Raw genomic sequence first — 13,387 nt, 5'->3', positions numbered from 1 at the left:
GGCAGGGGCGTTCACCCCGGGGTGCGGGTCTTCGACCGGCCGAGTTTCACACAGCTGATCGGGCCATGCCCGCTCACATCGCATCGTCACTAGCAACTACCGACGGGTTTCGTACTTACATGAAAAAAATACTGTTTTTCAACAACTCCGTATATGTTCCTGTAAGAATTTTAAATAAATCATTTGTGAATTTCATGAAATAATGCGCTATCTACCAAATTGTGACTGAGGTTTCCACTACTCGATAATAGATGGCGTTAAAATGTACGACAAAAAGAGTTTGTATTTTACTATGTAAATCGTTTAGTGATGCTGGCTGCATAAAATTAATTGTTACGTAAAACGTAAATAGGCATTTGGTTCATTGTCAATCAAAATAGACGATTGTTGTATTTTTTTTCTAAATTGCAGTAACATTCATTTATACACAAAAATAAATGTTATAAGTGTTAATATATTGTGTTAATCGTTAAACTATTAATTGATTGTATTTTTTAACGAAAATGGCTAATCCTGAAGTAACACATGATGAGAAGGTCCGACGTCGCCTGGAAGTGTTGTACACACGCCAGACCCGTGAGAAACAGATTTTTATGGAAGAACTCAAGGAGTATCGTAGACGTAAAGATAAACAAATGCTTCAGAGCATGATAGTTGAAGTAGGCCCCAAGTGGTATCAAGCTTTAAGTGTACCGCAACGAACAGCGTTGGACACATTAGAATTCGCAATATATCAAGATTTACTGGAAGGACGTCCTAAACGTGCCTCGGTTATCATGCATAGGCTTGGACTGGTCCCTCGCCCGAGTAACTCGGAACTCATGACCTGCATGCACTTTGGTCGTGATGATCCGAAGAAAATGCTTGCACATTTATATCTTATATCATATGGCTACCCTATCGAAGGAAAGCGTGCTTCATACTGCCTCAATGCTAGGCTTATGCTGTCAGCTATTCTCTATCTAGGACTTGATAACTTGTATGAGTTACTTAAGAAAACATTTGCTCCAGAGCCATCCACAGTTGAACCTCCACCTAAACCGATTCCAAGGCCACGGCGTAAACTGCCATCTCCTTATCTCACAAAAATGGTTGCTGCATTATATGAACCACGTAAATTTCGTCGTCCTTCACCCCAACCTTTGCCGAAATTGACTGAACTTAACGAGCCCTATGAGGAAGAGCCAATTATACCAAGACCTCCGCCCCCACCACCTCCACCACCACCACCTAAGAAGCGACTACCACGATCATTTTGCGACGATCTAGCTGGCATCGTAACCATAGGGCCTCAAATTTCACCCACAAATGTTCCTGCAAAAAAAACAACCCGATCTCTCAATCGTAAATCAAAAGGATCAAAAACAAGTCTTGTAGAGACCAGTACTCATACTCATAAAAAGAAGTCTTACGGTCTCAATGCGGGTCGAAAACGCAAAAAACCAATACGACGAAGGAAGCCAGTGGCTCCATCGACTGGTTTGGCGAACGCTCAATATACAATTAACGGGGTGTATACAATTAATGGCAAGTCCATGTTTATTTTGGGCAGTATTAGTATACTGCCTGCTCAAGGTGAACTCATACATGGAGGCTATAGTACCGTTAATGGAGTATGTATTACCATACATTGTGGATTTCGTGGATGGCCGCCACCACCGAAACCCGATCCATGTGATTGTATCAAGAAATGGCATGACTCAGTTTTTGAGTACGTTAAAGAACATAAATGTTATTGCGGACACTACTTCGATTATGGCAATGAAGGCACATTTCCACAAGACGAGTTACCTTATTTTACTAAACCTACACGCAATGCCCCATATAAATTTAACTATGACACTATATTTGACCTAGATCCAAAGAGATTACACATTGAAAAAGAATTCAAGCAGGTTTGGGAGACTGATAGTATGTTGCGTACTGACGAGGGAGCTATCATATCACCCGATAGTAAGAAAAAGAAAAAAAGGAAGGAAAAAGGACCCAAATTTTCAGAAGCAGATGGTGTGCAAGAAGATCCAAATAAAGTATCAAATGAAAAATATTTGAAAGCGAAAACAGCATCTAGGCTAGATGTGCAAAAGAGAGCCGCTGAAGCAGGTGACGACGATGGCAGAGCTAAGGCAACAAAAGATAAAAAGACGAAACAAGAATCCAAGAGGTTTGATGACACAGAAAGCTCAAATAAACAAAGAAAAAGTCCTAGCTTAAGAGCTTCCAATACTTGTTTAGGACTAAACCCGAAGCCTCAAGATTATTTGAAGTGCGCGCTCCGAACGATGCGACAAAGAAACGTTGCAGCGCGATTACCTGATCTACATTTAGTTCCAGAACTTAAAGAATGGATGAGACGTAGGCTTTATGGGAGTTTAACGGGCGAGGAAAAGAAAGAATTCTTACGTAAAAGTACTACGTATTGGCGAATGTTCACAACACTTGGAGAGAAGGGTTTCGGCCATGTAGCGCCGCCTAAAGAGGCAAAGTACACAGGTCACACCACGTGGAAGTATAAACAGAGCTTGAACGACACTTTCAGGCAGTACACGTACAGATACAGGCTTTCCATGTTCAGGTCACACGCTTATGTTACGAACTTGCTGTGGCGATCCATGTACCAGGCTGAATTCCCTGATAAAAAATTTCGAGAAATATACTTTTCTTATCTATTTGGCCGATTAGAAGATATCCAATTAATTCACCCATACACTTCAAAAGAAGCTGTAGAGAGAAAATTAATAATAGCAAAAAAACGATATATCTGTCTTCCAGCAGGATACGAGCCGAGAACATAAAAAAATTGTTATTGTCCTTGTTCAATTGTCCTTGTGCTGTTACAATTAAAGAATTGATTGATAAAACTTACTCTTTTATTTATCAACAATAACTATTTCATGCGTCTGTACAAATGTCATATTTGTATCTAAAAATCCTATATCAGCCAAATAATATACATTTCAATTGGTTTTGCCGTTTAACCAAAGGTTCCGCTCGATTAATTTGTCGTCTTTGTACCTCCTCCGCATGGTGTGAAGATTTTGCGTGAATTCATGCTAGGGCTATTCCTGTTAGCATGAAACAGGACACTAAATAAATAACTTGGCGACTAAAAGGAATCGGGAATAAAACTAAAGTATACGTAATTCATAATTTAATGTGATAATTTATATACCTGTGCAGGTATATTAACTTGAAGTTATGGCTTAAATTACATCTTCGCTGTAACTATGTTGCACAATACGTCATAAGTTGTGGTTCAAAACATTTTATTTTAAACTTGATACAGGCTTACAATTTTTAGTATTAGGTTGTTTAACATTTTATAAATCCCATAGAATAATACTCCAAAGGTATTAAAAATAAATTTTGATTTCATACCACGTTTAACTTATCGTATCTCTTAAGAATATTATGATACAAGTCTTATATTATAATTATAAAATCTATAACTTTTTATTTTAAAATACAACACTAGGACTCCATTGCAGCGGGTTCGTTCGGACCACTACAACTATGTCTAAGGGATATTCAATCGTCTTTGGTATCATTGTTACAGAAAACAAACTTGTCGACACAAGGAGCGAACGTTTCTTCGAATTTATGAAAAATACTGATATTTATATAGAAAAGTTAATGTCATTTAAAGCATATTTCAATAAAACTAACGAAACAATGTAACAAAAATGATAAATGGCAAAACAATTATTGCGATACACAAGTTAAACAATATTATTAATACGTTATAACAAATATTTAATGCAATGAGTTTATTCATATTGCAACTAATGAAGATATACGAAGTCGAACAGTTAAATTTAATCATACATAAACTGCGTGCAAACTTGTTAATTGTGCTTTTAATTAACTGTATGAAAATCTAAATTAGAAAATTAAACATTCACTCGGACATCCAAAACGGACCCTTCGTCCACTTGTGCGTTTAAATATGTGAATATAATTTGAGGACAAAATCTCTAAAAGTCTTTGCAGAGAGGACTCACAATCATACTATTTAATTCAGAATCTACGTTATCGAAATAAATTCTAAAGGCTTAACATCATAGCACTGAGAAATATTACAATACAAGCAAAAATAATTTAAAATTGTATACACAAGTATATCTTCATTTAATAAATCCAAATGCATCAACATTATGCGCCATTAGTCATCCAATGAAAACAGAGATCATGATTACAGAGCTTAGATATGAATAGACAGGACAGCAATACTATGCTATTCAGAATGAAAATAAACTATATTTGATCACAGATATAGATACAGATATAGAGAACCTTTAAGTGATAATATTACAACTGTTAATAAATAAAAAATATAATTGCCCTTTCAATCCATTGATATTGAAATGACAAGGACAGGCATACTGAAATTTTTAGTATGTTTTCGAAGAGTACCTTTTCAATCTGATACAGGTACAAAATACATTACAATTATCTTGACATACCTACCTGTATCTATATCTGTGTGAGGGGGGTGTTAGAGCGAGTTATATCTGCAGTTCCTGGTGCGAGTGCTGCGCGTGCGGCGCGTGCGCGGGCGGGTGGGGCGGCGCGTGGGGCGCGGGGTGGGGCTGCGGGTGGGGCGCGGGGTGGGGCGCCCGCTGCTGCAGGTGCACGAGCGCGGACAGCAGGCGCGTGTTGGCCTCGTCCAGCGCCGCGATGCGATGCTCCTGAGCCTCGATAACCCGCTGCTTGTGGGACAACGCGGCGGCCATCTTGCGCTGTTCGCGTCTCAACTCTTCTTCTACGCAGATCAACCTGTAATTCACACGACATCGGTTACGTAAAATCGTCCAACTTCAAAATATTTAGTTATCGTTTGTAAATATTGGTAAAAAATATATTTTAAAAAAATCAATTTTTACCTTGAAATGATAGCTTTCATTTTGGCGTCCGTGTGATCTTGTCCTGGTTCAGCAGGCCCCAATCTTCCCCTTAATAGTTCCACTGAACATTTTAACCTTTCGATCTCGCGTTCATACTGTGAAATAATCGAATGAATTGTTAGATATTTATTTGTGTAATCGTGATCAACTCTTTTAGAGAAATCTACAGCTTTATAAAAGTTAGTCTGATCTTACCTGTTCAATGGTCCTGTGGTGTTTGTTAGCGCGTCGGCGGCCCGTGGTGCTGTAGAGCGTGTCGTCCAGCTCGTCGGAGCTGTCGGTGAGGTCCCGCGCGGACTCCAGGCTGAGGCGGCGCTGCAGCTTGCGCTCGCTCGCCTCGCTCGACTGCGAGTCGCGCCCGAACACTGCGCGCGGCGGCGACTCGCGCCGCTCCCGCACCCCGTAGTACTCCTGGTGCCTCTCCAAATCCTCGTTCACCCTACTACTCGACATCTTCGCCCCAGAGTACGTTCTGTCTAACGGATAGTTAGTCTCTGGAATCGCATTCTCCGACATCGAATACTTCTCGGGAGAGTTCTTGGAGTTCTCCATGTTGTAGAGCGCCTTCTGACTTCGTGAAATCTGTAACCTGTACATTTCTTTGTTCACTTCCTCTACATTCGAGTCGGACCTGCTCATGGGGTAGCCGGAGTCAGTTGAAATATGGTGAGGCTTGCTTTCGTACAGCGATTCTCCTCTTTGGCCGAAGTGTTTGAAGTTGATTTGGTTTTGATTAGTGGAGTAAGAGAGCATAGGGTTTGTTCTGGGCATTCGCGTCTTACTACTCTTCCGTAGGCTAGGCGAATTGCTAGACGATTCATCGTCCCGTATCTTAGGGGAGTGACTGTGGTTGCTCCTGTGATACATATCATCATAACTACAGTTATCTCTGGTGAGTTTTCGGTGGGAATTGTTGCGATTCTGTTGGTCATAGTTTCTACTATCATCATTGAAGTTAGTAGAACCCTCTTCAGAGTTTGTCTCGACGTTGTCTGTGCTCAAACCCTCCTCATCTATCGATGAACTGGATGAGCCACAAGGACAACGCTTAGAATTTCTGTTTTCATTGTTCTTTTTATCTTGCGCCTGACGGTTGTCATCCATGTTGTACACTGGATTCGTGAACACTAACGGAGCTACTTTTGGATTTGCGTTAGCGTTTGCCGGTGTGTTCTCTGCAGTTGTAAAGTTTTGTATTCCGTACTTCTGGATGTCATAATCAATTTTCTGTTGCACTGGGCTCTTTGGATAGAACTTTTCGTTCTTGTTGTCGTAATACTGTTTGTCTCTTTGTTTCTGGTAATTTATTTGAGAATATCGACTCATCGGCTGTCCGCCATTTTCGTAAGGCTGATGATGGTGCGTCGTATTCTCTATGGGGCTGGAACTTTGGCTGTAAGTAGCAATACTTTGGTAGCCAGAACTCGCTACGTTGGATAGTCCACTGATAGAAACGTTCGAGCCATTGTTTGTGTAGTTAGTTTTGTTTCCATTGACGATGTTGTTGTTATTAGAAATAGACTGCGACAAGTTCTTTTTGTTCATGATGAGTTTGTCTTCGACTATTTCTGAGTCGTCAGCGTACTTCAGGAGGTCAGACAGTTCCTCTAGCGTGGCAGTGTCCTTCATGATGTTCTGCATATCATTGGAGCAGTAGTTGTGGTTGATGCTGTCACTGCTCGGTGATCGCTCTGTGCTGTTGTAGTTAGAGTTGTGGAAGTGCGTTTGTTGATTGTTATAATTGTTGTTGGGTTTGTACCTCTCCTGGAACCTGCGCTCTAGACTTTCGCTGATACCATTGCTAACGCCTTTCGGGTATTGGTCGGAGTTAAAGCCAATCTGTACGACTTTCAGATTCACGCAATGCTCCTGATTGTTGTATTGCGAGCTGTATCTATCAGGATTGACGGCCTGGCTGACGGGACTGGACCCGTACCCATTTCTGGGCAATGTAGCTGATCGTAGGTTGAAACTGGGAGATTTAGTGACTGCAGCATATCCAGGCTTATACTTGGATTCCTCGGCATTAGATTTGGAGGAGCTGATGTTGAATTGGACTCCATTTTTGTTCATGATGGGTGAGCTGTGAGCGAAGTTGTTGCTCATCTGACCGTTGGTTGCTGGTTCAATCGGTTGCTTCGTTGGTGTATTGCACGTGGGGTCGTTGAACCTGGACAAAGAAAGATTATTATTATTAGATAAGAAGACTATGAGATAGGTAAGTAAATAATTGAAGTCTTTAGTTTAGGACTTACCTAAAGATGTTATCAGTGGCAGGGGGCGCAGGAGAGCTGATGTCGTTGCTCACTAGCCTCTTGCTCAGTTCGTCTAGTATATCTGACAACGGGTCCAACTCCTGAAACATTGAGATATTCTTATGTAAAAAAAATATACACATCCGAATTGAGAACCTCCTCCTTTTTTGGAAATTAACTTATTTGATCACAAATAATAGATTACATAAAATTTCGAATGGCATAGAATTACTATTTCGAAATTGTTGTGTCAGTGATCCAAATAGAGTAACTATTTTCAGCTAATATATGAACTTATCGTAATGAAAAACATAACATACCTGTATCTTATTAGCAGGCAGCTTCGGCAAGCTATCGACAAGCAAGGCATGTAGCGTGGCGAGTTGTTTGCCTAAGTCCACATGAGGTGCCCACTCGGGGTCCGGCTCGACACTGTCGCGAGGCCCTTCCGACCCCGTGTTAGAACCCTGCGAGGCCGCCGAGTTGCGCTTACTGCCGTCCTGTTGCTGTTGTTGCTGGGCCTGTTGTTGCTGAATTTGCTGTTGTTGCGTTTGTTGTTGCTGATCTTGAGGACGCGTCTGTTGATAATTTGGAGATGTTTTCAATATTCCACGAAGGGTATACATTGAATTAATTTTAGTACGGTAAAGAATTAAAATAATTAATTATTTTTGTGGGGAACTTGAATTGGTTTTAAAGAAATGAAGTTGTTTTCAAGCACGTTTTTCTTTTTATACTAGTAAATGGCCTTTATCGCGGGACGTGACTTAGGACAAGTTAGGACCGCACAATACTATGTAGATAAGTATTACTCTCAATTCCAGATAATTCCCAGGATTCCTAGAATTTGTCTTTATGGGGCGATAACAGTCACTATTCTTATATTAGAACATATTTGACGAATATTACTCGACCCTACTAATCCACTTTTTTAAATCGTCGATCCTCAACTTCATATTATTATGATGTCGTTTACATAAAACCTTACTACATAAAGATTTGGTACTAACCGATATAGCTCTGAGGAAAGCCTTCATATTGGGTGCCTCCTGCTCGAGAAAGTCGTTGAGGAACTCCATGAAGGCCTCCTTGCCCTGGAAGCGCGTGAAGTTGGCGAGCGTCTGCAGGGTCTTCGCCACTAACGTCAGGTTACGGGCTGCACGCTCGTTCGGGTACTCTGGAAGAAGGCATTTATGATGAGTTTAATGTTAATTTTGGGTCCAAATTATGTGAAAATTTATGTGCTTCGTGATAATTTGTCAGCTTTCTGCTTTGTGAGCTTTAAAGGTAAAAGCAACGTTATCATACGAGAAAAAAAAAACAAATGTATACACAATTTAGGTATGTTTTATAGATTATCAAAGAAATTAATATTTAAGGATTTAATTTGCTTACCGTGGGTTATTCCAAAAAGACTTGGAGACAGTATAGCTGGACAGAGGAAGCGAAGGAAGATCGACGCACTGATGAGGTTGTCCGAGATATCCTCGCGACCCATCGCTGTCAGTCTGAAATAAACAAAGGTATTTAGCATTGTGATGAATAAAACAATAGATCTCTTATAAGCAGCATATAGTAAATGTTCGATGCTGATGACATCAGGTGGTAACGATATTGAAATACAAAGGATAAAGAAAGGAGATACTTTATGGCGGCAAAACTTTATGGTAAGTAGTTAACCTCATCAAAACAGTAACATGGAGCGTTCTAATAATTTTCACAGGAATTTTAGTTAAGCCCTGTGTCAGCGAGTCAGTAATACATAACATAGTAGCTAAATAATAATAGCGCAGATCAATATATTGGCGAGATTAAGCTGTAATGTCGACAACCCTCCTTGAAAGTGTATAGGTAATCATCAGAGTTTGTCTAGATGAGTACATATCTACATATCTATCTAGATCAACATAGACAGCAGTAGCAGTTTCGGCTTTCGCAAAAAATCAGCGCTAAGGTTTTGTTCCGCATAGAGTCTCAGCATATGCTGAGCGAGTGCCGTTACACGTGGGTGTGACGCATATTTCCCGTTATGTACTTTCGTCTCGTTTTGTGTTTCTTATTATAGTCGTTTATATACGCGTGACTAAATATATTTTCTTTCTTTCTGATGGCAGTTGGTGATTACCTCTCCCGGAAGGTAGCGAAGCAGTCTCGCAGTGGATGCGGGAAGCGTGGCGCGGACCTCGCGATGGCGGCCCACGCCAGCGCCACCGCGTCGCGCAGCGCCGCCTGCTGCCGTCGCAGCGCCGCCGCACCGCCTGCACGGAGGGGATCTACTTCGCATTCCGCGCCTGCTGCTGCTGCTACAGCTTCGCATAACGTGTCCTGGAACAAATCAAAAATTAACCTATTAGTATATAGCTATAGGTATAAGGCTATATAATAAAATCATCATTATAAATGGCCTTTTACATCTATAAAAGATAATTTAAGCTACATTCGTATCAAGTTGCTTGGTTTTCGCACTTGGCACAACCAATGCCAAGTGGCATAATAAAATATATGTAAGGTATTATAGCACAATGTCAAGTTTGACACTTCGTCAAAAATCATTTGAAATTGTCAAAACAGTAAAGACCACCTCTTTTGCAGTGCATTTTGGTTACATTTACGAGGTACAAGAAAGAAACTCGACTAGCATCGGCCACGACGTCAGACCGGTCAGGTTTGTGTCAAATATCAGAAAAGGCATCCTACATTCTCATACACTGCGGCCAACCACCGCCAACCACGTGCCATAAAAATAAACAGGAATGGAACAAACCTGCAAATACTGATCTCCAACGAGCTTAAGGTAAGCTTCCATGCTCTTAGTGGCGAGCGAGTTGCCGCGGAAGGTGAGCGAGTGGTCGCCCGTGCGGCGCACGTCCAGCGCCACCACGTCCGCCAGGTAGCGCGGCGCCAGCCCCGCGCCCGCCATGCATAGCACGAGAGCACACCCGATGTCTTCCTTCGCTTTTACACCTGAGAAGACAAGTGGTGGGTTGGTTAGGAGGAGTTTTGGGTGTGTTAATCAAATAAAGAGCCAAAAAGTGATGAATATTTTTTTTTATAATTTCTAAGTTTGTATGTACTTCCAAAGTTTTTATGTACTTTGTTTGTTTGTATGTACTTTCTAAGTATATCTTAGACACCAATAACTGTGTTTCGGATGTCCCAGCTGTCATTGAACATCCTTGGTAGACGTAAGTCTGACACCAGTCTAACCAAGGGGTATTGGTTTGCCCAGGTAACTGGGTTGAGAAGGTCAGACAGGCAGTCACTCTTTGTAAAACACTGGTACTCAGCTGCATCCGGTTAGTCTGGAAGCCGACCCCAAAATAGTTAGGAAAAGGGTCGGGAGATGATGATGAGGTAAGAAAATTTACTAACCAATAACAGGCTCCAAATATTCACACAGCCTTCTATAATTCCTCTTCAAATAGTCGAGGAACCTGGCATAGTGGTCGATAGGCAGTACATCGACGCTCTGATACCGGCACTTGATTCGCAGCGCGGGCGCAGGGGCGGCGGGGGACTGCGGCTTGTCGGTCTCCGTTAGTGGGTACCACCGCTCGTTGAGGTATCTTGAGGATACGTCGTCGACCGGGATTCGGACTGTACCTGGAATTTGATGACGGGGTTAAATATTTGGGAGAGTAATTTGAGAATGTTGAAAGGGTTGGAGAACGCCCTAAATTAGGAATTGGAATTGGCTCTCTATTGTGTTAAAGATATACTAAGTATTCTCCGTGGACCCAGGTTATTTATTTATTTTATCCCGACGATACTATATCCCCTCCCGGATCAAAAGACAGAGTTCTCGCATTTATGATTCTCAATACAGGGCATAATGATACGTGAACCATTGTCAACAGTGAACAGGTCCATATATTATTTGTAGCATGCGAAAATCAAAGGCACTAAAAGAATCATCGTGAAACGTAAACTTATAATTAAAAAGCACTTGAAAAAATTGGAAGGTCGTACGAATTAGACCTCAATCCATCGGCTTCTAACAATGCTAACGGCTATACGATGCGTCATTCTAATTCGTTTTGAATCAACTATGCAAATCTGACGAATCACTATGTTTAAGTAGATCTCTGAGAAAATAATGAAAAACACAAAGGAATTATATCTTAAGATTGATTACAGATAACTGTTTAAACAGAGTCAGCAAGTCAGGCCTTTGACCGGAACTAAAATAGTAATTACTTGAGAAAACTTCTGAAAATACTAACTGAAAAGAATGGATGCTACATTCTAACCTTAGAGGTTAGTCATAAAGTAACATAAACAATTTCGAGTTGTAAAACAATAAATCTTAACATAAGATATAATTATCGATCTTTTATCTGAGGAAGCCTTGTTCATATTTATAATATGCACATTGGCTTTACTGACTGGGCCACTCCTAAGCGTTTCTGAGCTTATAAGCACATTGACACACACAAGTACGGCTCACCTCGCTTTCACGATAATATCTATATATGTTATATTAGTATTTATGTACTTACCAACAAGCGCATGTTTGTCTCTCTTCCTAGACCTCCGCTCTGGTTCTCTGTACACGTTGACGTGTATGGCGCGGACCGCGGGCAAGTTCGCGAACTCGTACACCTCGCCCCAGAAGCATAGCTCCGTCTTCAGCTTTGATGATGATCTGAAATTATAGGGACAGGAACTTTAGTAGGTATAATGTCTTGGTGTTTGCTGTTAATTACAAAATATAGAAAAAGGTTCTGAGCATAATATGAAAAGAAAATTGGATCGATTAAGAATCAGACAAAGTCTGAATTATCTTATCATGAATGAACTAACTTAAAAAATATTTTAAATATCAAACAATCCCTGTTTGAATTTTCTCGGACTACCAAGATGGTTTTTCCTTTTACAATTGGCAACATATCAACAAACAAACATAACATCTATTTAAAACGATTCTGGTCCTAACATTATGATAAAGATAAATGGAAGCCTGGAGCCAAGGTTTTTATCAAAATGCAGGATGTATGTAGTAGAAAGAAGCAGGGAAATGTTACATGGTGATTGGCTGGGAGGTGCATGGTCACGGTCACAAAGGTGTTATCAAAACGTTTAATGATTTATGCATATCGCACAGCTAAACGATTGTCCACGCTATGTAATACTTTTAAGTTAAGTGAGAAGGTTAATCACGCAAGATTTTTTCCCCATTCACAGTTTTTTTTTTAAATATTATTCTGTAGAAAGGAGAGAACCGCAGTGGCAGTTTCAGCGGTTATGCATGGTCAAGTAGTACACAGTACGAGTAGATTGTAAGAAAAATACCTTTTTCTTTTTCAAACAAAATGCAACTTATTTATTATGCATTAACCAAATAAAAACCAAATAAAAAAATTACCTAGCATATAAGGTATCGTCGAGCAGGATCTCGCAGTAGTATCGTTTCTTAGGCGGAATGGCCTTGGCCTCCAGCAGCCACAGCTTGACGGTCCGCTCACATCGGCGCGTGCGCAGTTCATCCGGCCGCGCCGCTTGCCGCAAGCTGGTCAAAATAAACACACACATAAGCAAGAACAATTTTGATACTTCAGAACACAAACGCTCATAGTACTAGTACATAAATATCTGTCGGAGGTTTCAGACAATATCTAGACACACGGCAGTGTGTCCGCCAAGTTCGAGCAAAAAAAGCGACACACCGGCCGTGGGTTATATTACACGAACCATTTCGGGCCAAATTCGACCCCCCTATAACTCAAAATCTATTTTGTTTACGCATATCAAATTTCTAGTATCTGTTGAGACCCCCTCACTTATCTAAAATACAAAATTTCATTAATATACCTATTGTAGGTCTTGAGATATTGACGTCAGAAAATCGCTATTTTTACTATACACTCACTGACTGACTCACTCATCAAAAACCTAGACCACTTCCAATGGTCGTATTGACTTGAAATTTGGCATGGAGGTAGGTCTTTATGTCAAGGTAAAGGAAAAAATCTGAAAATGGCCAAGTGTGAGTCGGTTTCAAAATAATGAAGGTGTTTTATATCCGGTGTAAATTTATACCCCTAAGGAACTAAAACGAACTAAATTTATCTATATTTATATGTCTTCGAATGGTCGTACCGATCTGAAATTCGTTACAAAGGTTTGTATTTAGTCAAAGTAAAGTAAAAATCTGAAAACGGCCAAGTGTGAGTCACTTTCGAAAATAACGAATGTGTAACTTTGATCCACGAACATAATATATGATAA

General features: G+C 40.5%; 2 protein-coding genes across 16 annotated transcripts in view; one reads left to right on the top strand and one right to left on the bottom strand.

Moving 5' to 3' along the window:
- Nucleotides 1–356: 356 nt before the first annotated feature.
- On the top strand, nt 357–2,853 carry LOC110374478 (uncharacterized). Its single transcript, XM_021332193.3, has one exon. It carries the CDS (start codon nt 504–506, stop codon nt 2,793–2,795), a length of 2,292 nt encoding a protein of 763 aa, XP_021187868.3. The 5' UTR covers nt 357–503; the 3' UTR covers nt 2,796–2,853.
- A 283-nt stretch (nt 2,854–3,136) lies between these two features.
- The window catches only part of Raskol (raskol), a 168,477-nt gene continuing 158,226 nt past the window's right edge, over nt 3,137–13,387 (bottom strand). For all 15 annotated transcript variants that reach the window (XM_064034776.1, XM_064034777.1, XM_064034772.1 and 12 more), the window contains 12 exons: nt 12,525–12,668; nt 11,659–11,804; nt 10,532–10,762; nt 9,924–10,123; nt 9,285–9,484; nt 8,555–8,667; nt 8,170–8,336; nt 7,480–7,737; nt 7,160–7,260; nt 5,100–7,074; nt 4,884–4,999; nt 3,137–4,776 (listed from right to left, as the gene is read on the bottom strand). In XM_064034776.1, the coding sequence (XP_063890846.1) occupies nt 4,506–4,776; nt 4,884–4,999; nt 5,100–7,074; nt 7,160–7,260; nt 7,480–7,737; nt 8,170–8,336; nt 8,555–8,667; nt 9,285–9,484; nt 9,924–10,123; nt 10,532–10,762; nt 11,659–11,804; nt 12,525–12,668 (3,922 nt within the window). In that variant the 3' untranslated portion in view covers nt 3,137–4,505. The remainder of the gene's footprint in view (nt 4,777–4,883; nt 5,000–5,099; nt 7,075–7,159; nt 7,261–7,479; nt 7,738–8,169; nt 8,337–8,554; nt 8,668–9,284; nt 9,485–9,923; nt 10,124–10,531; nt 10,763–11,658; nt 11,805–12,524; nt 12,669–13,387) is intronic.

The sequence above is a fragment of the Helicoverpa armigera genome, chromosome 5, assembly GCF_030705265.1.
Source record: "Helicoverpa armigera isolate CAAS_96S chromosome 5, ASM3070526v1, whole genome shotgun sequence".
In the NCBI taxonomy this organism is placed as follows: Eukaryota; Metazoa; Arthropoda; class Insecta; order Lepidoptera; family Noctuidae; genus Helicoverpa; species Helicoverpa armigera.
Note: the sequence above shows the minus strand (reverse complement) of the source record. Positions and strands in the feature narration are given on the sequence as shown.